This window comes from Drosophila busckii, chromosome 2L (genome assembly GCF_011750605.1).
Source record: "Drosophila busckii strain San Diego stock center, stock number 13000-0081.31 chromosome 2L, ASM1175060v1, whole genome shotgun sequence".
In the NCBI taxonomy this organism is placed as follows: domain Eukaryota; kingdom Metazoa; phylum Arthropoda; class Insecta; order Diptera; family Drosophilidae; genus Drosophila; species Drosophila busckii.
Window position 1 is genome coordinate 2792186 of NC_046604.1, and position 27396 is coordinate 2819581.

The 27396-nt window shown below is 34.4% G+C and overlaps 3 protein-coding genes across 3 annotated transcripts; 1 reads left to right on the plus strand and 2 right to left on the minus strand.

The window, feature by feature from the left end:
* The first annotated feature begins 3851 nt into the window (after positions 1–3851).
* Positions 3852–6250, plus strand: LOC117134836 (N-alpha-acetyltransferase 38-A, NatC auxiliary subunit-like). The gene is made up of 2 exons (XM_033293949.1): positions 3852–4001; positions 5942–6250. The coding sequence occupies exons 1-2, from the start codon at positions 3852–3854 to the stop codon at positions 6248–6250; spliced, it is 459 nt and encodes a 152-aa protein (XP_033149840.1).
* Positions 6251–16361: 10111 nt separating this feature from the next.
* On the minus strand, positions 16362–17221 carry LOC117134838 (fibrinogen-like protein 1). The gene is made up of 2 exons (XM_033293951.1): positions 16506–17221; positions 16362–16416 (listed from the first exon to the last, which is right to left on the minus strand). The coding sequence occupies exons 1-2, from the start codon at positions 17219–17221 to the stop codon at positions 16362–16364; spliced, it is 771 nt and encodes a 256-aa protein (XP_033149842.1).
* Positions 17222–18420: 1199 nt separating this feature from the next.
* LOC117134839 (angiopoietin-related protein 4-like) lies at positions 18421–23909 on the minus strand. The gene is made up of 2 exons (XM_033293952.1): positions 23613–23909; positions 18421–19050 (listed from the first exon to the last, which is right to left on the minus strand). Exons 1-2 carry the CDS (start codon positions 23907–23909, stop codon positions 18421–18423), a joined length of 927 nt encoding a protein of 308 aa, XP_033149843.1.
* Positions 23910–27396: the final 3487 nt, after the last annotated feature.

Consider the following 27396-nt stretch of genomic DNA (forward strand, 5'->3'; position numbering starts at 1 on the left):
TTAAAGAATTAAAGTTATTTAACTCACTTCTTTATTTTTGTATTTTTTTGTATATTCAAACATAAACTATAAGAAAGGTTTATTTACTTATGTATCTTTTTTTTTATTATATTACCATTTTTAAACTATTTATTTAGTTATAAAATATTTATATTTTATTTATGAACTTATCTATTAAATCAAAGTGTAAAGCATTTTAAAATGATTTTCGTTATATTTTAATAAACTCACTTTTTTTTTTATTTATTATCATATTAAAACGTAAACTTAATGAAAATTTATTTATTTTATATTTTTGTATTAAATTATATATTTTTTTTGTTTTGCTAAAACATAATCTTAGGCATACACTTTTTTATTATTTTCTATATTTACATATTAACTAATCTATATTGCAAGCTTTATTTATTTATTATTTACATATTCAATTAATTTTTATTTCATTATTCAACTATTGTCTATTTGCTTTAAAATTTATTTTCTATATATCATTCTTATTGATTTATTTATGAGCATATATTTAATTTAATTGCGTTGTAATATATCTGAACTTACTCTACCAAAATCAGTCATAAAACTCAATCTCTGCTTGAGTATTTATGATATGCAGACACCAAGAGCTCAACTGAAAAAAAACTTGGGAGTTGAAATATTTTATGGCAATGGCAAATGCCAAATTTTATGTTATACTTCAATAAAAACTGCTGGGCGGCCCTGCCATACTACGCTTAGACATTTACATATATGTATGCATGTGTGTTTGTGTGTGTGTGTGTGTGTGTGGTGCGCGGTTGTATGTCCGCATTCCTGCATCGAACATTAATTTACAAAATATTAACAACATGCAACAACGCTGGCAACAAGAGCGCCAACTTTTTATTAATTGCAGCCAAGCGACAAATTTTTTGCGTTGCACAAATATGCAAAGCACAGCAAAATAAAGTTGCCCCGGCGAAGTGGCAACATCATCAGCAACTGCAACACATGCAAATTGCTCAACAGAACGTTGGCTGCTGCTGCTGCTGCTTCGGCTGCTGCTGCTGTTGCATTCAATGACAAGTGTATGTCATCTCTCCAGCTAGGAGATGTGGAGATCGTCGTCGGCGCGCAGACATTGACGCTGCTCACAGTTGACAGTGTGGCAGCCAATTAATAACAAGTGTTATACAAATGGAAATTATGAAAAAACACACACACAGACACACTGACGAATAGCTTGTCCCCCCCTTGTAGCACTAACAGTGGTACAAAGTCTGCCCAAATGAAAGACAAATGTATGCAAGCTGCGCACAGTGGTCAATTATGGCAAATAATATATAAGATAATATACAAATTCATAAATAATTGCACCATAGTTAATTTGAAAGACTCAATATTAAGTCAATTTTTCAAATAGTTTTACTATTTAAAGCTAAAAAATTTCTTTTTATAATTTTCTTTTTTTATTTGATCATATAAAATCTAGATTTAATTCTAGACTAAACTTACTACTGCTTAGTTACTAATAAACATAATTGCAACTAATCGTGCACAATTAGCTAAGGCACTTCGACTTGCAATTATTATAAATTAAATAATTTGTTGAGTTGAATGATTATTTAAAAGTATATTTAGCTTAAAATTTAATTATTCTGATAAGCTTTCCAATATTATAAATATAATACAAAAATTTTTGTATTTTTACTACGCACATTATTAATTATGGACCAGTGTGCTGCGCTGCGATTACAAGTGCCAAGCAGACAAGTTCAATGCTTTCAAGCAAGCGCAGGCACAGTGGTTAGCAGTCTTATAAACACGGCAATTAAAAATATAAACACAATGCGAACACTCAATCCAAATTACTCACTGAGCAGGTAACGTAAATAACAGTTATAAGTTAAAAAATGTAGTCCAAATAAGTCTTTAGGCTTAGTTATAAAAAATTGAGCATTTATTTAATAGGTAATGTAATTATAAGATTTTAATTCTTAAATCATAGCTTTTGTTTTTAATTTTTACTACAAAAGACAACAATACTTCTTAATTTCTTATCAAAATTTTGTATTGTTACGCTCTGAGTATTTAATTTCATATTAATTCTAGCAGCTCGCACCACTGTCAACACATTTACAGACTAACTGTATTTTGTTGTTCTTTGCTCTGCGCTCACTGCATTTGCTTGCGCTGAAATTAGTTTAGCATGAGCAATTGAGTATAAGAGAGAGAGTGCATGTCTTTATTAGTAGCGAGCAAAGAAAGTGAGAGAGGAAGCGCAAGTGAGTGTGCAAGCGAGAGCGCGCTAGCTGGCGCATGTATTTAAAGATTTTCAATGCTTGATTGCTGCATAATTTAATGCCGATGAAGCACGCTGATGGGCCATGAAAGGCACAGTTCATATATGTATATGTAAGTATGGAACACATTTAATGCATATATACAAAATTCGACAAAATATTAAAATAGCTGTAAATCACAATCAAGCCGACGCAACACCCACTATTTTGGCGTTTTTTCGGGGCTTGCCGGCGACAGTTTCATCATTTGTCTGTCCTAACAACAAATACATAGCAACAACATTTTAGTTTTTAATATTTATGATGCTGTCATATGTTTGTTTTATAGCGCATACAACAATTTGAGATTGACCGAAAAACATTTGATTATGAGACACAATATAAAATTAGCACAAGCAAAAAGCAACAACAAACACAAGAGGCATATGCTAAACAACAATTAGCTAGCTCACATGATGTTTATCAATAAATATATATATGTATATATAGACTCACCAACTGATCTATCGCTGACGGCAAGGGCGTCTAAAATTGTGGAGAACTCTCGCTTGGACTTGACGCGCGCCATAAATAATCAAATACCAAAAATAAATGCGCTGACATCGAAAATGTTTGTTGTTGTTACATTTTAAAACGAGCCATAAATTGTGCTGAAATTATAATAAAACAGTAGAGAATTCATCAAAATAAGCACAAAGTATTAGTCATGCATAAACTATGCTAGAAATAGATTAATTAAATATATACAGCAAGCGTATTTGGTAAGCATTCGATTAAAAAAAGTTTGATTTAATTTATATAATAAAATTTGTAAATAAAGTAAGCAATCAAGCTATAATTGTGCTAAATATAATTTATAATTTAATAAAAATATATTTATAGTAATAATTCATTCAAAGTTTAAGTTTTGGATGTATAAAAATATGGAATAAACTTAAACTATTTTTTAATATTTTATTTAATATATTAAGCATTATTTTAATTTATATAATATTTATTTTTAGCTTTTATTTTAAATAAAGGAATCCTTCAAGCTATAATTGTACTAAAAATAATTTATAATTTAATAATATTATATTTATAATAATAGTACACTAAAAGTTAAAGTGTAAATAGATTTTAAATACGCAACAAACTTTAATATATTTTTTTAATATATTTTAAACATAATTTAATTCGCTTACATTAGCAGCAATTTAATATTATTCTACTTGATATGCATATCGCTCAACAACCAGAAGAATTATCTTATTGCAACGCCTCTCTATGCGCTTCTCATGCAACTGTTGACCTACAACAGCAAACAATATTTATTTAACATTTTATTGAGTGCAAAAACGATGCCAAAGATTTGATGCAAAATATCTATGCATAGGCAATGAAGGCGAACGTTTTGCAATAATTTACTTTATTGCCGGTAGATCTTTGTTGAGAGTGTGGGGGCAACGAGAACATGCAAAAGATTTGAAATTCAAGCAGCAGCAGCAGCAGCAGCAGCGGCAGCAACGAAGCGTTGACCAATGGCTGCCATAGCCATAAACAAAACGTTGCATATACGAGAAAGAAAAATAAGCAATGTTACGCCAACAGCAGCAGCAGCAGCAGCAGCAGGCAGCGTGCAACAAAAAGTGGCAGACGCAACAAGGCAGCAAACATACTCAACATGAGCAGCTGATATTTCACATAAACGACATAAACACAGCAACGTTGGCGTCGACTGCGAAGGTGTAGCTGCTGCTGCTGCTCTGCTGCAACTGCCGGCAATTGCAACTGCAACTCAGCGGCAGCTACCAGCAACTCGCAACTGGCAACTGCCAACGGATGGCGGATGGACAACAAAGCAAAAACGGCAAAAAGTGCATGACGAAGGCCTGACGACGCCATCGCCACCACCACCACCACCAGCACCGATAGCACCACATTGCAGAGCCAAAGCCAGAGCCACAGCTCGAGGAGCAAATATATCAAATGCGATCGATCGCCAATGTCGGGAGCTGTTGTTGTGTTTTCAGTTTTTCTTTTTTCTCAGATTAACGAACAATTTTGTTTAAAAAACGAATTGTAAATGCGCTGCCAATAAAAAAATACACTTAACTAAATATTTTTAGACTTATTTGCTTATACGTCAATTGAAAATAAATGCAACACAAATTACTATCAAATAAAAAAAATCAATAACAAGTATAAGTATATACGTAAAAATAAATTATTTCTGAGGAAGTTTAAAGTATATATAACAAAATTGTTGAAGTATAAAAGTAATAAAACATTTTTGAAAAATAAAATACTCTACTTTTGAAAGAATAAAGTTCAAATGTAACAAATTAAAAAATACTTTTTAATCAAAGTATAAAAATTATTATATTTGAGTAATTTAATATAGTAAATATTTGAGGTTTTGTTTATATTATATTATACAGTATAAAAAAAATTATTTAAAATATTTTACACATATGAACTCAAATAAAATTATATTAAAAGATATTTTATACATATGAACTCAAATAAAATTATATTAAAAAGATAAAAAATATATACAATAATATATTTGAGTAATTTAATTATATAATAAATTAATATTAAATTGTGCAATATTTTTTTAACACAAAAGAGTATAAAAAAAATATTTAAAATATTTTATACATAAGAACTCAAATAAAATTATATTAAGAAGATTTGTAATAAAATATATTATTTTAAATACAGATTATTTGAAGTCTTAAAAAATATATAAAATATTATTCATGCTGCAAAAATAAAAATATATTAAACATATAAATTAATAGAAGATTAGTTCTTTAGTCCATAAGAGTTTGAGGTACAAGTCTATTTATTTTCTCGACTTACTTCCGCTTGTCTAGCTTTGAAGCATTCAGATTCTGCTTGCAACGTTGCAAATGGCAACGGGTAGTGAAGACACCTCTTGTGGCAAAGACAATTGTCCAATGTATATCCAATTTGATCTGTGCCGAATGCTTTTGTTTCAATGTGGCAGCCGCTGTTGCAAAAACTGGCAACTTTGCAACCAAGATCACAGATCAAGCGCAATTGCAACTGGGGCTGGCTGACTGGCTGGATTGCTGGCTCTGGCCCGAACGGTTGGGGCTACCTTATATGTATGCGGCCACGATCCGATACGATTGGCATTGGCAGCGGGCCCTCAAAACTTTGAACTGTTGCGCAGACGACTGCGGACTTGTGCCGCCTTTCAGTTTGTTGTGGTCATCAAGCGACGGACGGACGGACGGGCATTGGAACAACATGTATAAGCATTTGTGTTGCCTTGCAACGCGTTGCATGTGGCAACGACTGCATGGCGACACTTTTCTCTGGCATTGTAAACAGATTTGCAACTGCAGATATTGAAACAGATCCTCGGCTGCTGCTGTCAACGACATTAGCATATGTCCCAATAGCCAGCCAACCACGCATGATATTTTTTCACAAAAGAAAATTCAGAAAAGCAAACCCAGCAGCCCAGAAAATCTTTTCAAGCTGCTCGAAACTTTTTACAAAGCCAAACAGCCTCAAAAACAAAAACATTAACAATAATGTCTATAAAAGAAGCAGCAGTCGCCGCCGAAGCCGCCGCCGAAGCCGCCGCCGCCGCTGCCAAAGTCAGAACCAAATTCACACCCATTATCTTCACCAACGGGCCCCAACAGTCCGGTGAGCAGTCGCCCACAGCTGGGCGACAAGAATTGAAAAAATGGTTGGGCCGACTCATGCGCATTACGCTGAAGAACAAACTGACGCTCATTGGCGTCTTCAGCTGCACGGATCGGGACAAGAACCTGATACTGGCCAACTGTGATACTTTTCATCCGGATCGCGAGCTGCCCATTGACAATGGCAATATCGTTGTGCCTGGTGATCAGATTCTAAGCGTAGCCATCGATATGCCCGAGACTGTGGTGGAGCAAGAGCCAATGGAGCTGGATGAGGAGCAAGTAGTGCCCATGGAAGTGGATTAGGGCGCGCAAATTTAGTCAAAATTTGTTGGGCATTGCTTTGATTTTCTATAAAAATTTGTATAAAAACTTTAAAATTCAAAAAAAGCAATGAAACAATTTTAAATATGTACAACAATTAAAAGTACTTTAAGATGCTTGCAATTCTTTTAGAATTATCTCCACATATTGCTAGTAATTGGCTTTAGGTTTGTAGCATTTTAATTATTTGTAAATTTTCAAAACATGTTTGACAGTTTGTTAATTATTATACACAATACAATTTTAATTACTATTTTTACATAATCTATTAATTTGCACTTTTTATTTTTGTTTAAGATGTAATTTGATTTGTTTTTAATTTTTATATTTCAAATTACTTTGAAATTAATGTTGCTAATCAAAATAAATAAATGTGCGTGCAATAATTAATTCTTTTTTTATATATTTTTAACTATACACATTAAATTTTTTTTTTTTAAATATATTTAACTGTTTAAAAATTATGCTCATAATTATTTTTAATAATTTTCGTGCTAGTCCAAACAAAAATATTACCAAGCACAACAAATTTATTGCATACAAATTTGTATATAATTTTAGCATTATTAAAATATATAAATAAATGAATGTAAAATATTTTGCTGGCTTTGAGCCTAGAGCTGAGGCAATCAAGTCTGCTTTGTTGACTTGAGTTGAGTTGAGTTCAGTTCTGACTTTGGCTCTGCCACAATGTGTTGCAATATTTCATATGGCATTGGAAGTCAGAAGAAGTCTCATAAGACAGATTTATCTGTGGCTCAGCATAGCGATAACAATTTTTCGAAAAGCGCAGAGCATTGTGAAAGAGCATTGATGCCCCAATACGGACCCGTTCGTTGTCCATCCATAATATTGAACGATGCGGCTTCAAGTTGTATTGTGATTGTTGCTGCTGCTGTTCCGAGGGCTGCTGGCAATAGGTGGCTTTATTTATGTTTATAGCTTATGAGACACGACAACACTGCATTGCATTAGGGCAACGAAGCTCCTCCAAGCTGCTGGCTGCTGCTCCAGTTGGGCTACGTTGCCTTGGGTCATTGCAAATAATGGCGCACAATGTGATTTTGCGTTGACATCTTGGAATTTGGTAAGCGCGCGCGTTCATGTCTCATCAGCTTGTTAGCAGTTGAAAATGCCCAGACCCAGCGAGAGTGAGACAGCGAGTTGGTAACTGAGTTAGTAGCTACTCTTGGACTGCTGCTGCTGCTGCTGCTTGCAACGTTCTTCGTTGCGAGTCGCCACGCGTGCGCATTTAACGAAATTTATTGTAGCCACTGCTCTGGAATTTGGGCTTGTGTTTTCTGTCTGTCTATCACTTGGCTCTCCTGCTCCTTCTCCAGCTCTGCTGTGTGGGGCTCTCCATTGTTGTTTTTGATGCGATCGATTTTTAAATAAAACGCAAACGCGTTGCCAGCCAACCAAACTTAACAACTTTGCCTTTGCTTTTTATATTTATTTTTCCTCTTTTTTTTTTTTTGCAGCCTGTCAGCAAGAGCCTTGGTATTGGCTTTGGCTTTGCTGCTGCTCTTTTTTTTTAAATATTTTATCAGTTTTGCAGTTTGGTGGAAGCGCTGATAATGATCGCGCCACTTTTTAAGCGCTGGACTCAGTTCGCTTCTCCTCTTTGCGTAATGAGTTTGTTTCACAGCCATCGACGTTGCTGAAGTTTTGGCAGCAGCCATGTGACAATGTGATTAGTTGTGTGCAGTTTTATTTTCAATTTTATTGTTGCCTGGCATTGAAGCTTAAATTAGGCAGCGCTTTGCATATTAATAAATTGCACTTGTAGGCACAAGTTAGCTGGCTTAACTTTTTAAGCAGTCAAGTAATAATCAACTGACGTCTACAGCTTTAAAAAATATACTCATCAGCTGTCTGTATGATCATTCATTTTTGCATAGTCTTTTATTTACATATAATAAGTCTTGACTTGTAATTTAAACATAATAATGCAAACATTCAGTAATTTATCCACACTAACTTGAATCAACTCTTAAAAACTAACATTAAGCTTGTTCCGATTGTTTTTTAAGCTTTTCCCAATCCCAGCAACAAATGTTGCATCTGAGTAATACCAAAGACAAAAGAAATGTTTTCTGATAACAACTCTTAGTATTAAATAAGCCTTGATAATAATTCAAATTTAAAAAATGATTATTAGTATATACTAATATATTGTAAAAATATTGAAAATATATTATACAAATAAATACTTTTAATAAATTCGACACTCCATAGTCAACTTTAAATAAATATTATTAATCTTCAAGCTTAGCAAAACATTTTTCTTATGATTTTTAAAATAAATAAAAAAAAATACCATCACGCTAATTTAAAAATTGTTTGATTGAAGATACTAGCAAGCAGTCAGTAAATAAATAAGAATCATTAATAGTCTAAGATATTGGCAATTATGATAGCAAAAAATATTAAAAACTGATAAGATATTTATTTAATTTAAATAAAAATGCAATGCATTTGACATTATTTAATTAAAAAAAATTACTAAAACGGCTTATAGTTAATTAAAAAAATATACGTAAGCTTTTGCTTTTAACATTTTTTTTTTCAAGATTTAACAATTCTTCTTTAAATTCAAATATATGAAAATTTCGAAATTCCGTTAAACTTTGTGCATTGGCTACCGAAATTGGCAAAAAAACACAAAATTCAAACTACTGTGCTTATAAACTACAGATCGCTAAACAGCAAATATCGAATTTCCTATAATACAGTTGGGCAGCAAACTTTGTATTTAGCTTCTGTTGACTGCTCAACTGTTTTGTTGAATTTATTTTTAGGTTTTGCGCGTTGTTTTGTTTTTGGCATATCAAATGCTTTGGAGAGCAAAACTAAATGACGCACAAAATGCAGTGAACCAAATTAAGTTGAACATGTGTTCAGTGGGGGAAGAGGAGCTGGGAAGAGGGGGCGGGGAGAATGCCGACAAATTTAAAACGCCGGCAAAAGCAAAAATAGTAGTAGAAAGAGTGAAAGGCAGAATCAAGAGAATCAGAATGAGAATCAGAAGTGCTTAATTCCAAGGAGTTGGTGTCTTGTCTTCCAGACGAACTGACATTCAAATTAAATTGGATTAGCAGGGTTCCCTTGTCAATCTCACCAAAAAAAAAAAAAAAGAAGACAGAGCAGCAGAAAGAAAGAGAGAGAGAGAGAGAGAGTTGGAGGAGCAGCAGTTGGAATCTTGCAAATCTCTGGCGAACTTGACAGTGACATATTTTGTGACAGCTGATGGAATATGGTCTGGCCTGGTGTTTGCTTGGAGTTGGAGTTGGGTTGACGGAGTGACGTACCCTGGGGGTCGACGAAACAGCAGAAAAAAAAATAAAATAAAAATATCTGCGAATTATTCTCTGATCCATCATCATGGGGCCGCAAACAGTCAGTGTCAACTTTATTATAATGTGGAAGCTGCGATGGCGGCACCATTTGATCCGATCGCTCTGAGCTGCGTGCTAATCCTTTTCGCAATGACTTGACAGCTGGAGGCTGAGTAGGCATCCTTCTTAAATTTCGCGGTGCCATCAATCAGACTCCCAAACGATCGTCGCGCTAATTAGTCACTCAGCCATGCAGAGTCTGACTGACTGACTGACTGACTGGCAAACTGACTGACTGACTGACTGCTTGCAATATCAAATTCGCGTACTTAGTGCTCGCTTGCAATGATCAATCAATGCTGATTAATGCAAATTGCAAGGTCAGTGCTCAATCCAAAGAACTGAAACTGGAACTGGAACTGGAACTGGTATTTGCCACACACACACATCAATCATTCATTAGCAGCTCAAGCTGTCAGCTTGTCTCTGCTCCAATGCTGATCGCTGATCACTGCACTGTCCATTGCCTTATGCTTCATGATTTATAAATTGCCAGAGCTCTTGGCTCTCATCCATGTCTCAGATATCAACATCAACTTGAGTGCACCCCATGGCAATTGCAATTGCGCTTCTAAGATAAGCTTAGCTAATTAATTTGATAATTGCATGCCCATTGGCAGCTCTGACAGACAGGCCACAGATCAAAGATTAAACATACATATGAACATATGTGGACTGTATTATTAAATATCTTCTTTAATCTTTTTGCTATGACGCAAGGTTTATTTAACAACAGCTCAATGTCAGCTACTCTTACATTTTGATTGAATTTAAGCCGTCAATTCATTTACGCCAACAATTTGTTTTAAGCTTAAGCTCGTTCGCAGCATCTGTGAAAATCTCTCTAAATTGATTTGATTGAATTATAAACGCTGAAAGCTAAAGCCAAAATATATATTTTCCTATCAAGTATATGTAAGATTTGCTAAACAATATATTTGCAAGAACTACAATTATTAATATTGTATTCTGGAAATACAACTTGCAAAGTTTACTTTTTATTTGAATTGAATTTTAATATTTCGATTCCATAATTATATTTGACCACCACCTTCCGCACCAGGCCCACGTATCGTTTGAATATCATTTGAATTACCAAAGGCTACACAACTAGTCGCTTCAGCTCGATCTTTTTGTTTAGTCAGCTCATCTTTGAGTAGTTTCCATGTAGCCGAATTGCTCTTTAATTTCAGCAATGCGGTTATCCTTTTCACTTATTAGCTCATCGCTTTTCTTCAGAGCTTCTTGCTGTACTTTAAGTTTAGTTTGTAGCTCAGTTATTTTAGTTTGAAGTTGCTCACTTTTCATTAAAGACTCCTTTTGGGCCTCAACGTTGGTAATTTGCTCCCGTTGCTTGGTGTGATTGGTGAGCAGTTCCTTGTATTCAAGTTCTTTGACAATGAGCTGCTGTTCATGAATTGTCGCTTGAAGCTTCAAGGTTTCCTTTTCTGTCTTTAACTTGTCTTCACTGAAATTGCTTAAAGCTTCCTTATTTGCGTTAGCTTTACTTTCAAGACTCTTTATTGTGGTTTCCCTTTGCTGCAGCTTTGTCTGTAGCTTTTCGTATTGATCGTTCTTTTCAGCGGATATACGAAGATATTGGAATAAATGCTTCACGACTTTATAGCAAAACGTTCCGCACTCCTCGTTTGATTCCCTGCACTCTGTGCATGACTGCAAAAATAGCATTGATTTGCTTTTAATATTAAAACACTTGACCTACCATAACATCAGTTGCCGAATTGGGTCGCATATAAAGCAGCAACAATATAACTGATAACATGCACTTTAATAAATTCATGTTGAATTAAAATTAATCAAACGAACTATTCAAGAGCTAAATAGTAAAAGAAACTAAATTGGAATATTGAAGATCAGCAAGCTTAGATAGTTGATGTGGTGAAAGTACACGTCAGATGATCTTTCACTATCATTAATATTTTTAGTATTATCAGCATTATATGTATGCTAAGGCGATTTAATAGAAAATGATCTCTACCTTGAACCTTGATCAGCAAGCTCATTTAAATAAAGAATTGAGCAAAATTAAATTTCACAAAAAGCAGCACACACTTAACTAAATTCATATTGAATATTTGAAACAAACTTAAACTTTCATTTAAATTTTGAAAACCACCAACGGTATCAACTTTATGAGGGCCAAGAACATGTCAGAATTTCAGCAAATTAAAATTAAAAATGAAATTAGAATCGTCTTATTAACATTATGTGTGCTTTGGTTTTTGGCATACACTAATGGTCAACTGAATAGATTCAATCTATACCGATGTACATAATTTTCAATATCCTAAGTCAACAAATAGCAATAATTTCAATAGAGCTTGTGATATTACTAGATTGCAGTTTATTGAGAAATTAATAAATTTTATTTAATTTAAAGTTTTTAATTTCTTAATTAATTTTTTAATAGTCCATATAGGTATAGCTATCAAAACTGAAATTAGAAAACAAAATATTTGTTATCTTAAGCCATTAAATACAATATTAAATTCATACTCAATTCAGCACGTGTCGTACCAAAATCTTAAACCGAAAGATTCAGCGCAATGCTCAACATATTTATCATTATCACGATCTGGAGTTGAGAATTTCATATTCTCTTCAAATGTACAAATGCGGTATCCTTTATTATAAAGCAACTTTGAAGCATCAACAACTTTTACAATTAATAATTACAACTAAATCCGCATAAAAATTTTTAGTTTTATTTTAAAGTGCTGCAGCTTCAAATCACGCAAAGTATAAATGTTGCATTTTCTTTGTTTATTTTTTACTATGAATTTAAAATAAAATTGAGCCTAGTCAACGCTTTTTTATTCTTTTCTATTATATATTTAAATAATTTTTTTGCACATGACCTACCATAATATCAGTTGCCGAATTGGGCTGCATATATGTTTAGCTGATAACACAGAATACGAAATGTTCATGTTGAATTTCTAGAGCGCAGCTTATAATAAATTCAGTCCTGAAGCTTATCAATTGATCTTTGACACGCATTCATATTTTTATCTAAATCAAAACATAATCGTATTATCAGCATAATACGGATGCTATGACGATTCAAATGAATGAATAATATATATGAAACAATGCTCAAGCAATCTATGAATATTATAAACACTCTTCACATTTAGCAGCGTCAATTGTTTTAATTTATTCATTCGGAAAGCTATAGCCAAAATATACTTATTCATATCAAGTATATGTAAACAATGACGAACAACAATAAATCTGAACCAAGAACTGTCCTAAAATAAAAACCAGCAGACAATTGATATTATTTTTTAATCTGAAGCTACAACTTGCAAAAGTTTATTTATTTCATTTGCATTATTATATTTGACATTTATTTAGAAACATTTTTATTTATTTGTTCGTGCGTCTTATCATCATCTGCACGAATTTCAGTGGTTTATTATGCCATTCCCCCCATTTGATTGATTTATAATGGTATTCATCAGTTTTAGTGTCCACATAAACTCCATTAAGGTTGCTATAGAAATAAATATAATTTAGCAGTTTATATAATTATTTAAAATCATTTATACTTACCACCAAGTACATCTATTAAACCACCAACCACTCTCAAACATAGCAGCACAATTTTCATAAACTCTATCATTATCCTGGTCTGGGGTTGAGAATTTCATATTCTTAGCGTCACCTCCCTGTCCATCTCCGCTATCGAGTGCGTTTCCAGCATTTCCAGTATATTTACCCACACTTAATAGTTTGTAAGATTGCGCTTCATTCCCGACTGAGAAATTAATATAGTGGGCATATCGTTTTTCGTTCTTGAAATCCTCCAGCTGTATGTAGAGCTCGTGTGGCCGAAGCTTCGTCATCATGTGCAGCCTCTCCAGGCCGAGCCAAAAGTTACCACGCAGGTCCCCAAATCCATTTCCGTACTCCTCCCAGGTTCGATTAAAGCTCACAGAGTCATCCACTCTGCGTTGAATGACAGCCCATCCCGGGCCAGCGAACTTTGAATCACAGGGCACTTGGAAGGCTTCCGCACCTGGTACACGTAACGTTTGAATATCAACACCAAAAGGTTCACACCTAGTCTGATTAGTTGGATTGATCCACATTTGTTTTTTGCAATCGATATTATTCGTAAATTTAATTGTTGTGATAGTTGTCTTCAGTTTATGAATTTTAGTTAGAACCCTTTCAAGCTCCCCTTCTGTAGAGCCAGATAGAGAAGCGCATTCTCTCAAAGCTCCAGGATTTGCTTGCAGATTGTTTATTGTGCTTTCCATCAGTTCAATCTTAGCTTGATGTTCAACTAATTCTTTCTGGATGTCTTCCCTTTGATTTTTATAATCCTATGAATAGCACAAACATAAGTTTAAAATAAATAAATAGTTCACTTTCTTACCACTTCAGTTGCCGAATTAAATTCCACATAAAGCAGCAAAAACACAAAAGATAAGAAACACTTTAATATATTCATGTTGAATTATAAAAACGAACTGAATTTAAATATTGAAGATCCCCAAGCTTATATAGTTGATGTGGTGAAAGTATACGTCAGATGATCTTTCGCTATCATTAATATTTTTAGTATTATCAGCATTATGCCATGCTATGACGATTTGAGTAAATTCATGTGTTAAAGTAATTTGTGGCATCAACATGCGCACACCTAATCTGTAGAATATATCAAACAGTGTTCAAGCTATCTATAAGTAATACATATATATTCATCATATTAGGCTGCGTTCCTAGTAATCTCTCAATTGCTTTGATTTATGCATTGCTCCTGAAAAAAATTGAAAGCTAAAGCCAAAGTTTACTTTTTCCTATCAAGTATACGTAATCTGTGTCAAACAGAAACAATAATTAATTTTTCCAAATAAAAAAGAGCAGACAATTGTAATTCTTTTTTAATCTGAGGCTACAACTTGCAAAAGTTTATATATTATTATTTGTAGAGAATTCACTTGAATAATGATATTTGACATTTATTTAGAAACATTTTTAATTTAATTGTTGTTAGGTCTAATCATCATCTGCACGAATTTCAGTGGTTTATAATGCCATTTATCCCATGTGATTGACTCAAAATTATTTGTTCCAGTGTACGGCTTGAATGTACGGCTATATACTGCATTCAGGTTACTATAAAAATAAATATAACTTAACAATTTGTATAATTTCTTTAAGTCATTTATAATTACCCCCAAGAACATGCATTAAACCACCAACCACTCAAGTAAGCTGCAGCACAATTATTATTTGGAATATTATCATTGTCCCGCTCTGGGGTTGAGAATGGCATATTCTCAGCACTACCAGTCTTTCCATGGAGTGCGTCTCCAGCATTTCCAGTGTATTCACCCAAATTTAATAATTGATAAAATTGCGCCTCATTTCCAATTTTGAAATTGCTATAGCGTGCATATTGTTTTTCATTCTGGAAATCCTCTAACTCTATGTAGAGCTCGTGTGACTGAAACGTTGTCATCAGATGCAGTTTCTCTAGCCCCAGCCAGAGTTCACCTAGCAAGCTCCCAAAGCCATTTTTATAATCATACCAATTTCGATTGAAGTTCACAGAGCCATCCATCCTTCGTTGAATTACAGTCCACCCATTGCCAGCGAATCTTGAATCACAGGGCACCTGGAAGGCTTCCGCACCTGGCAGACGTATCGTTTGAATATCACTAGAGTTACCAAAGGGTAAACAACTAGTCGCTGCAGCTGGATCGGTATTGGACTTATCTTTGGCCAGCTTTGCTTCTAGTGTTGTTATAGTTGTCTCCTGTTCTTGTATCTTTGCTTGCAGCTTTTCTAGTTCCCCGGTTGTGTTGCCAGCTCCAGGATTAGTTTCTTGATTTTTTATTCTGCTTTCCAGCTGTTCAATCTTAGCTTCGTATTTAACTAAGTCTTTAAGCATCTCTTCACTTTGCTTTTTACAATACTATAATTAGCAAAAACATAGTTTTAAAACAAATGAAATTATTATTTTACTGCACTTGTTTATTACATCAGTTTTTTTTTTTAAGATCAGTTGCCGAATTAAATTCCACATAAAGCAGCAAAAACACAAAAGATAAGAAACACTTTAATATGCTCATAGTGAATTTATAAAACGAACTATTCAAGAGCCTTATTTAAAATAAACTAATTTGAATATTCAAGATCATCAAGCTTATATAGTTGATGTGGTGCGTCAGAATTTACGCAAATCATCTTTAACACCCATTAGCTTATATTTCTAGTTAAATTAAATCATAGGCGTATTGTATTATCAGCATAATATTTGCAACCATTTAATATAAATGATCTCGGAAATAATAAGTAAAATTCTCTGAATTTTTATGTAGATAATGCTTACGCTCTATTGTGTGAATGATTATCAATTATCAAAACCGAAGCCCCTAATATATGTTTATGTTTATTAATTTCCTTAAAAATAAAAAAAACTATTTTTTGTGGAAATTTGTTTTATTTATTTCCTTGCTTTAAAGTCAATACCTAATCAATAATAGAAATAGAAAAATCTTAGATATGATGCAAACTTTACTAAGGAAATGCTCAATTTCAAAGATGAAGGCTGTAAGACAAATTAAATTGAGGTCAATAGACCTCAATTAAATAAGATATTCATTTTTGCAAAGTATATATTCTGCTTAATTCAATTATCATTCGGTCCTACAGTGGGTCTAATCATCATCTGCACAAATCTCAGTGGTCGTGCAGACCTCGTCCACCATATTCCTGTATCAAACGTTATTCTTCCATTCAGATTGCTAAAGATAAAGCATATATAGCATTTCGTACACTCATTTTAAGTAACTTAGGCTTACCAACGCTCGCATGCACTAAACCACCAACCACCATAAAATTTACGGATTGAGAATTTTATATTCGTTCCAGTCTCGATTGCATTTTCCAAATTTCCCGTATATTCACCCAAGCTTAAAAATTCATATGATTGTGTCTCATTTCCGATTAAGAAATTACTATAGCGCGCAAAGAATGTTTGGTTGCGATAATTCTCCATATGTATGTAAAGCTCGTGTGGCTGAAACTTTGTCATCAGATGCACCTTCTCCAAACCGAGCCAGTGTTCTCCTCGCAAGTCGCCAAATCCATTCTTGTACTCATCCCATTTTCGATCAAAGTTCAGAGTGCCATCGGTTCTTCGTTGAATTACAGTCCAACCCTCATTGGACCCAAATGTTGAATTACAGCAGACAGGAAAGGCATCCCTGCCTGGTATACGTATCCTCTGAATATCATTGCCATAAGCTTCACAGCTTGTCGTTTCATAAATATTTATCTGCTTTTGCACATTCAATTCGCTAATGAGCTGATCCTTTTCAGCTATCAGTGTGCCGATAGTTTCCTCTTGTTGCTTAATCATAGTTCGAAATTTATCAAATACTAACGAGTTATTTGTGAGTAGTTCCATGTGCTCAACTTCGTGTATCTTGATGGAGAGTTCCTGTCCATGAGCCACATCTTGAAGCTTCTCAGTTTTCTTCAAGGATGCCTCAACCTTTGTTTGCAGATTCTCCATTGTGAGTTCGAGTTCATTAATCTTCACTGTGTATTCTCCCAAATTCTTCAGTAGCGTATCAGTTACATTATTGCAATCCTTTGAATAGCAATGACATAAGTTTTAAAACCAATGAACTCAATTATTTTATTCCTCGCTCTTACCACATCAGTTGCCGAATTCAATTTCACATAAAGCAGCAATAACACAATTGATAACACACAGTTTGAGGAATTCATGCTATAAAAATAAAACGAACCTTTCAAGAGCAAGCTACAGAATAGAATGAAACTAAATTTAGAAGACCACCAAACTTTCCAACTTGATGTGGACCAGGTATTTGTCAGATATTGAGCAATTGATCTTTGACATTCTAGATATTTTTAAATCAATTTAGCCCATCATCGTTTGATTTCGTTATATTAATGATAAAACGATTTGCATATATGCATGTTAATCAAAATGTTACAGAAACTAATTTAATTAAATGAATTTCATTTGTATTATAAATTTGGCATAGGCACGTGCCTCAATTACTATAAAAGTAACAATAAATCATTTGAAATAATGATGCAGAAATATATTCCTTTTAGTTATAATCTATATTGTATTTAGATTTCAGTCATTGTAATAGAATTTTAGTTCGAATGCTTTCCTAGAAGCTTTATAAGATATTCATTTATTTTCCATTTCCAAATAATTTGCATTTAGTTTATTTTCTAATTTCTTTGACATTTATTACAAGCTTTTATATTCTTTTCAGATTACTTTTTAATGGGTCTTATCATCATCTGCACGGACCTTCAGTAATTTTCTGGACACAACCGCCATACCAATGATTAGTAAGGAAACGTTGTACAATTCCATTCAGATTACTAAAAATTAAACAATTTATTTAGCATTTTAATCATCATGTGTGCGAAATTTATTTATGCTTACTTACCACCCTATGCAATGATCATTCTTATACCACCAACCACTTTCGTATACATCAGCACAATTATACCAAACTGATGTTTGGTTATTATTATCACGATCATTATGGTTAAGATTATTTTATATCACGATCTTTGGTTGAGAATTTTATAAAATGTCGTAGTCCGTGAAAATATCGCGTTCGTAATAGATTGTGAAATCAGCATCTTCCCGTATATTGCACCCAGAACTTAATATTGTTATAAGATTCTGACTCATTTCCAATTGAGAAATTGCTCCAGCTTTCAATTGAAAATTTCGCCCTCGTGATTCTCCAATTCTATGTAGAGCTCGTGTGGCTGAAACTTTGTCATCAGATGCAGCTTCTCCAGCCCTAGCCAGTATTCGCCTCTTAAATCGCCAAAGCCATTCTTGTACTCATCCCATTTACGATCAAAGCTCACAGATCCATTGAATCGCCGTTGTATAACAGTCCAACCTTTGATGGGCTCAAACGTTGTATGACAGGGAGCCTGAAAGGCATCAGCGCCAGGTACTCGTATCCTTTGAATATCATTCCCATAAGCTATACAGCTTGGCGGTTCAGTACGATTCATTTGCTTTTGCACATTTAAGTCGGCAATGAGCTTATCCTTTTCAGCTTTCAGTGTCGCTAAAGAGAGTTCTTGTTGCTTTACCGTGGTTTCAAATTGATCCATTATTAAAGAGTGATTTCTGAGTAGTTCTGTGTACTCAACTTGCTGTTGCTTGATGGAAAGTTCGTGTCCATGAGTTTTATTTAGAAGCTGCTCACTTTCTTTCAAGAATGTCTCAAGCTTAGTTTGTAGACTGTTCATTGTGAACTCTAGTTCATCAATTTTTGCTTTGTATTCTCCCAAATTCTTCAACAGCGGATCAGTTACATTATTGCAATGCTTGGAATAACAATAACATAAGTTTTAAGACAAATGAAATGAATTAATTTAGCTCCTACCAAAGCACAATCCGTTGCAGAATTCAGTTTCACACAAAGCAGCAAAAACACACAGATTGGAATACTCATGCTGAATTGATATAACGAACTTTTCAAGAGCAAGCCACAGCACAGACTGAAATTGATTTTGGAAGACCATCAAGCATATAAGCTTGATGTGTAGCAATTGAAGAATTTGCGCAATTGATCTTTGACATGCATAGATATTTAGTTTATAAAAATCGCTTTAGCTAAAGAAATTGGCTCGAATCTTTTGCTTACACTTTCAATGTCAACCTTTTGTTGGCCTTGCTAGTTTGTCTTTAATTATGAGGCCCCGCTGTGTGTCGAGCGTGGCAGAGCTACCTGCAAAAACTTTCACCAGGTTTGCGCTCAGCGTGAGCTGCTGCTGCTGTAATCCGCACTAATCCGTCGGAGACGGGGCCGACGTAATGTTGGCAAATGCAATTTGAACGGCAACTGCATCACTGTCAAAACACTTTTCCGACTCTTTGGCTAAGAGGGTCGTGCAATGTGTTGGCAAAACAGTTGCACATTTGCATTTGCCTGGGCCTGACAATAAACTGCACGCTCTGATTTTAAAGAACAATTGCCTTGACTAAATGACGGTTTGTCGAATCTCGCCCATTACACTTTCGCTTTTGCCTGAGATCTTTCATTCGGACAATAGACGAGACATCCATGTCGCTCCTAAATCACTCAAAGCATTGCAGCCGTGACTGAAACAATGACTTCTGTCCAAGCAGGCAAAGAATTTCGGCCCTAGACTGTAAGTGAAAGTGAAGATTATATAATACACACTTATCCACAAATAGCTCAAATAAATAACATACAAGAATGCATTACTTATAGACCTGAACAGAATTATTAGTAATTTTTAGTTTATATTGAAAAAAAAAACTTTAATTAAATTGAAATTATTTTCTCATATTATTTAACTGAGTGAGTTATTAAATACAATATTATAATAAATATATATTTTAATCTTCATATTGCTAAGTTAGTAAATTTGCTTTACTACTTTCAATAATTTAAAGAATACAAACACTTGATTTAAATAATTTATCTGTTAGCAAGTGTGCATTAAAATATGAATTTTAGTATTTGAACAACACTATACATTTTTTTTATATTTTTTTAAATACTTTTATGTGATATAATTATATTTAAAACTTATTTAATTAACCAACACTTTAGTTAAAACAAATCGAATTAATTTAAAAATTGATTTGCTTTTAGATTCAGTTACTTTACAATAATTTTAGATTATTTGCAATCGTTATTAATTTTTAATTAAAAGTGCACCTGAGGCGTTTATAAATAATTTAATTGATTAGCTGCATATATTAAATTAATTTTATTTAAATTGTATCAATGCCATATTTGTTTCATCAACTGACTTTAGCAGTTATTATGCTAAAAGTGAGAAGCTGTATTAAAATTTTATATAAAATATATTTGGATATTATTTTAAATTTATATCAATACCAATAATTAGTTAAAATTTATGACCAAATATATTTCCAAGTGTACATTACAATTGTAAAATATATGCATGCTTATTAGTATATTTTTTAATTAATTAAATTCACCGTTTTTACAATCAGTTTAAGCAAAAAATTTAATTTTATTTGTGCATGTCACACACCTGTTTTAGTAACTGTTGTTGTTGTTGTTGTTGTTGTTCTTGCTGATGCCTACGCTTACTTTTGTTTGTTTATTCTTTGTCGCTGCGTTGAGTTTTGTTTTTGGTTTTTGTTTTTGTTTTTGGCTTTGGTTTTATAATATTTTGACAAACAAATGCCGGCGGTTAATTTTAATTGGATTCTGACAACAGCAAACGAGAATCCTTTAATAAATTTAAACATCAAACATAGCGTGCAATTTTTTGTCGTATTATGCTGACAACACACAGCACAGGACGAGGACGAAACAGGACGGGGCCGCGGCACAGGATTTAATTTAAAAACACGCCAAGTCCAAACAGCAGCAGCCAAGCCAAACCAAGATCAAAAGGCATCAAAAATTGTTATGCAAAGCGTGCGCGCAGGTTCAACTTTGCCAAGCTGTGGGCTGTGGGGCCAAAAAACTGGCGGCGGAAACGGAAATCGACGCGCAAAAGGTTGCAGGTGTCATATGGCAAGGTCGTAGGGGGGGCGTGGCTGCAATTGATTAAGCGTGGGCGCGCACAAACAACAACAACAACAACAAAAAATATATGAAAGTGAGCAAGGCTGGCAAAATCAAATCAAAGTGTTGAAGCGGTTAAGCACTTGACTTAACGTTAGAGGGAGTGGGGGTGGTGCGGTAGCTAATGGGTTAAGGGTTGCGCACGGGGTTAATTTGTAGCCGCCGTCTCAAGGCATATGCGCGACGTCGACGTCGCCTTCCAATGAATTAGTCCCCAAAGGCTTAAGCAGAAATCATTAAAAAGGCAACAGCGGCAAAGAGAAAAATGTTGCACGCAGTTCGCTGTCTGGGTCTTAAATTAAGCGAAGGCTGCGCCCAAAGAAAGCGCTAACAAAAAACAATTGAGCCAAATGCCTAGCGGCAGGTGCCGCTTGCACACTGAGCGTGAGCGAGAGCGAGTGGGTGGTTGGTTGGGTTGGCAATTGGGCTGACAGGCCTTGCCATAATTTTAAAACGCGCCGAAAAACGCGCGCCCGCAGCAAAAGTCGCAGCAACAAAAACCGAAATGAGCGAGACTCACATCGAAGGCATTGGCAGAACGTCAGTCAGTTAGCCACCCACCCAACCAACACATCCACCCACCCCACCCCACCCCACCAGTTGCAACTGTTTACCATGGGGGTTGCTTGCAAGAACTATTAAAGTGTTTTATGGTGCTCGAGACAAGCCGAAGCTACAACCCCACACCACCCACCACCTGCTAGACTAGCGCAGAAATAATGGCAACACGGCTAACACACACACACACACACACATAGGTGTGTGTGCACTCATACTGCACTCTACATTTGGTTTTTTCCCAAAGATTTAGAGTTTTGCGCTTTGCTTCGTTTTTCTTTACCTTTTCTTTTTCTTTTTTTTATTTTGTTTTGTGGCACTTTGGCTACAACGTGAGTTTATCTTTGAGCAACGTGTTTCTATAAGTTATATAGACAGCAGACTGATGACTGCGCCCTGGCATAAATAATGCAGATTGTAATCATTGCTTTGGCTTTAAAAATTCCAAGCATAAATTTATTAACAATATGCTTCAAAAAGCATAAAAAAATTTTATAAAATAAAAAAAAAATAATTTACGCATTATAAAAAGTTTTACAACACTATTTTATATAAAAACTTATAATAAGTATGCAAAATATATAAATTTTTCGCTTGAACAACTATAAAAATGATACAAAATTTTTTAAGTTTTTTATTTAAAGAATAAATGTTTAAATTATGCTGTTTAATTATGCAAACTGAGTGAACTTTAGTTAAACAATAACTTTAGTGTTCCATAAAAAATATAAAAATAAATGAAGTTTTTAGCATACTTTTTAATTAAATAAATAAAGGCTATGGACACACGAATATCAAAATTTTTTAAAATATTAACGAAAATTGTACTTACGTTTGTTTAATAAAATTCTGCAAAAAATATTTAATTCAAGCTGAAATGCAACAATATTTTAAATTAAAAACACTCAACAATTTTTTTTGTATACAAATTTTATTTAAATTAATAAACCGTGTACACAAATTAAACTACAAATTATTCATATCATTATTACTTTCAGTATTATCATCAATATTACCAATATTGTCATTATTATCATTATCAACAATATTATCATTATTATTAATATTATCATTATCAACAATATTTTCATTACTAACAATATTATCATTATTATCAATATTATCATTATCAACAATAATTTCATTACTAACATTATTATCATTATTATTATCATTATCCATATCATCAATATCATTATCATTATCATCATTATCCATATCATCATCATCACATGAGTCAACATATATATCATCATTTAAATCATATATATCTTCATTATTATCAGCAAGCAAATCATCATCATTATTAGCATCATCATCATCAGTAATGAGATCATAAACTATATTATTATTATTATCATAATATATCATATCGTCATTACTATCATAATGCATATCGTTATTATCATCATATGGATACATATCAATATCATCATTATTATCAAGCAGTATATCTTCATTATTATCAGAATGCATATCCTCATTATTATCAGAATTATCATCATAAAGTATAGCTTCATTATTATCAGAATCCATATCTTCATCATCATCATCCATCATCATCCAAAGCATATCATCGGTACTATCATAGAACATATTTTCGACATTATAAGATTGCTCATCCTCAGCATTACTATCAGATTGCTCAGCCTCAGCATTATCATCATCATCATCATTATAAGCATTACTATCAGTATCCATATCATCGCTATTATCATAATTCAACATATTAAAAGTATTATGATCAATAACTACGTTGAATAGATCAGTGTCGGCATTTGAGGATACAAATGAGAAAATATGCAAGCGCTTCAATTCATTAAAGTTGCTCTCATTGATTTCTTCAAATATTCTCAGCTCCTCCTCAACGATTTCGAGATTATCCTCAGTTGCGCTGCAGTCCTTTGACTTCTCATCAAGCCGTTTGACCAGCTCCTGATTCTCAAGCTCCAGGCGTGCACACTCGCGTTCCATTTCCTCCAGTTGGCTACGCAACTCCAGCAGCTCCGCCTCGTACTCATTGCAAATGTCCTCGGTGCTCATCATATCCATCACTACTTTGCTTAGATTTTTATTTATTATTTATCACAATCAAACTTTTTCGCTGCAATCGCTGCACAAAATTAAAGCAAATTGCTGATTTTTGACAGCCTACTTGATTTACTTTGATTAAAAGGTGTTCATTAAAGTGTTAAGAATAGTGTTAATAATTTTTATCGATATTCTAAGTTTACGCCCAGCCCAATTCAATTAATTAATGATTATGCATTGTTTTCTCTGCTTAGTAAGATTAAATAAAATCTGCAAAATTGAATTTATGCTTATGATATGCAAATTTTTGAATTAAATTGTGACTGCAATAAAATGTACAACATTTTGCAGCAACTTTTGCCACCTTTCTTATTGTTAAGTGTGAAGCTCCAAGAAGAGCTGCGAAAGAAATTCATTTGGCTGAAGCCTTTGGCTGCGAGCTCATTTATTGCGCCTTTCCGAAACATTTAACAGAACCTGAGCGATTTGCTAAATTGCAATGCCAACAAATAAAGAATACGCCAAGCTGAGCAAAGCATAACAACAAAACAGAGCGAAAGTGGGTGGGTGGGGGGTGTCGCGTTGCTCATTTAACCCCAACCCATGAAAGAGACAGAGAGAGAGAGAGAGAGAGAGAGAGACAGACAGAATGCAAAAAGACCCAAGCCAAGCGAACCGCATTGAAAAGTACCTTCAGCTCAATAATTTAACGGATTTGGCCCAAAGGCGCGCTCAACTGGGTGGTGTGGGTGGCATTTGGCACAATGAGAAAATTTTTGGGAAAACATTAACATTAGCCTAAAATATTGTCCCATAATTTGCCGCGAGGCGAGCGACAACGCTCAACAGGGAAGCAGTTCTCTTATATATATATATGTGTGTGTGTGTGTATTTATATAAATGAAGCCACTTGCCACAGCTCAAGGGGGTGGCTCGCTGGCGACAATTTTAAAATGCCAAAAGCGGGTGGTCGGGCGGGCGTTCGTCGGCGTTTATCACGCTGAACGACAGACAAACATTTTCAGTGGCAAGCAACCCTCAACTTGGCTGCCACTCTGGCCCATCACTCAAGTCGCAAAATTAGGCAATTAAAAATATGCCAAAGGCGCTCGCTACTGAATGCCGAGTGTGTCTTCCTTGCCAGCCAGCCAGCCCAACATTAGAGCCAGCTTAGATGCGATGTCGCTGCAAGAGGCACATGAATCATCAGCTCAGTCGTGTGGCAGGGGAAATTGCCAGCATTTGCGGTAGACACATTAACTCAGCTCTAGCTCCAGCTCCAGCTCCTAGCTCCTAGCTCTAGAGTGTGGCTGCTGGCTTCTGGCTCGAGATCTAAGCTGCGACTGCTGCAGGGCTGTCTGATTGAAAGCGGCCAGCTGCAGCTTCAATAAATCTCAGCCAACTGCTATACTCAACTAACTTTAGTATATGTATAGTATACTATTTTATTTTGCATCTTAAGTTCAAAGAATTTTGTAAATACTGCAGCTGCAGCAATGAACAGAAACTTCCAACAATAATTATGCCAATTTTTTCTTTTCTCATTACTACTTCACTTGGGAATGAGCTGTCTGTTTCGCCTATATAATAATACCTAGATCTAATACTAAAATTTAACTAATTTTATTGGAATTGGAAATAAATTTCCACAACTTTCAGCAGTTGAGGCTTTTGCCATTGAATAGAATTGTATAAAAATAAATAGAAAATTGGCTAACAAATTTTAAAACTAAACAAATTAGTTGAATATTTTTAAACTATAAGTCAGCTTACATATCACTGCACCAAATAATTCTTTTCTAATCTTTCTGTAATATCTAATTTAAATATTCTTATTTAAAGCTAATACTTTTATATTGTTATTAAGACATTACGAGTATGGCAAAGCTAATATTATTATATCCAAAATTGACAGAAAGAATTTAATTTAGAAATTTATACTGTATATATTTTAAATATTATTAAATTATATACATATTATATAATGTAGAGAATTTTTTATGACTGTTATGCTTACATATTTTGTATATAGATAGCTCATCATATATAGAACAGATTTAACTAAAACTATTTGTAAGCAATTGTAAATTACTTAACAAAATTATTGTAGCAATATTTTTGTTATTTATTTTTATTTAAATATTTAGCACGCTAGTTGATTTGATATTTGAATTTTTATGCAGCGAACATTATACTGTCTATATAAATTTGAATATATATAATTATTTAATTTGCTTTTTAAGTTTAGTTTTTAGCAACGTTCTATTCATTAATTCTTGCCCACACTCAAACAAATTGCTGCATAATTTGGAATAACTAACGAAAGTACTACAACTTGTTTAATATTGTGAGTGTGTGTGTGTGTGTTGGCAAACTATAATAATTTTAACTTAATGCTGACACATGGGCAATTGTCAAGGAAGGAATCCCAAAACATCATTTGAGACCGTCAAGCAAATGGTGCCCATAGAATCAAATGGCAATTGCTTAGCGTCAATGTATGAGTGTGTGTGCCTGTGTGTGTGTAAACCACAGTTAGGCACGCCCACAACGCCCGCTTGCAATCCTTTTGGCAGCGCTAAGACGTTTGCCGATTCTAAATTTTCGGTCGGTGCTTCGTTTTGTCAATAAATCGTGAACTGCCAGTAATGATGCCAGGCGCTCGCTCAACTGCTTGGCAAGCTCTAGTATATGTATGTCCCAGCTAGCGCCCCCAACAGCTCATTCCCAGCAACCCTTAAGAGCGGGCGATAGCAGCCGTTAATGTCAGACGAGCGAAAATATATGGCTCAACACGCTTCAAGCTAAAGAAAGAGCAAGGGGCTGGGGGGTGGGGCTAGGGGTAGCCAGCAGGAAGTGTCTTCAACTTGAGGGTTTCATAAAACTTCAGTAGGAACAACGTTCATGACGCTGGCGTTGATGATGATGATGATGATGATAATGCCCAAAGGTTCGTCAAGTTTGCGGAGCAGGCAGCAGGAAGAGCTAGGGGGGGGGCTGTGCTTGGCTTGGATTTGTTTTATGCGTCATTCAGCCCAAAATATTTCCTGTCCAACTCGTTGCCGTTTGCCACGCCCCCTTTAGCTGGCTAGGCCAAGCGTCATTATGCGCCTCTTTGACTAGAACTCGGACTTGGACTTGGACTCATCATTTATAAGCAACTGCTAGCTTGGCTACCAGGCCGTTGTCAGTTGTGGAAGGATTTACGTCCGTCTGTCTGTATGTCTGTCTCTGTGTGTGTGTGTGTGTGTGTGTGTGTGTGAGTGAATTATAGCCATAGCTGATTTCTTTTCTTTTGCTTCGCCGCGTTCCTTTTTTGCTTTTGTCTGTGGTGTTCTTCAGTGGCAAATTTATTGACAGTTATAATTCCTTATGCGTATAATTAGAAATTCGGCAATCATTCGGATCGTCCCAATGCACGCACATATATCAAGTTAATGGCCCCATTGGCTACTAGATTCAATCTTCAGCACATTGATTCGTTTCAACGCTTTATTGATTTTTTTTC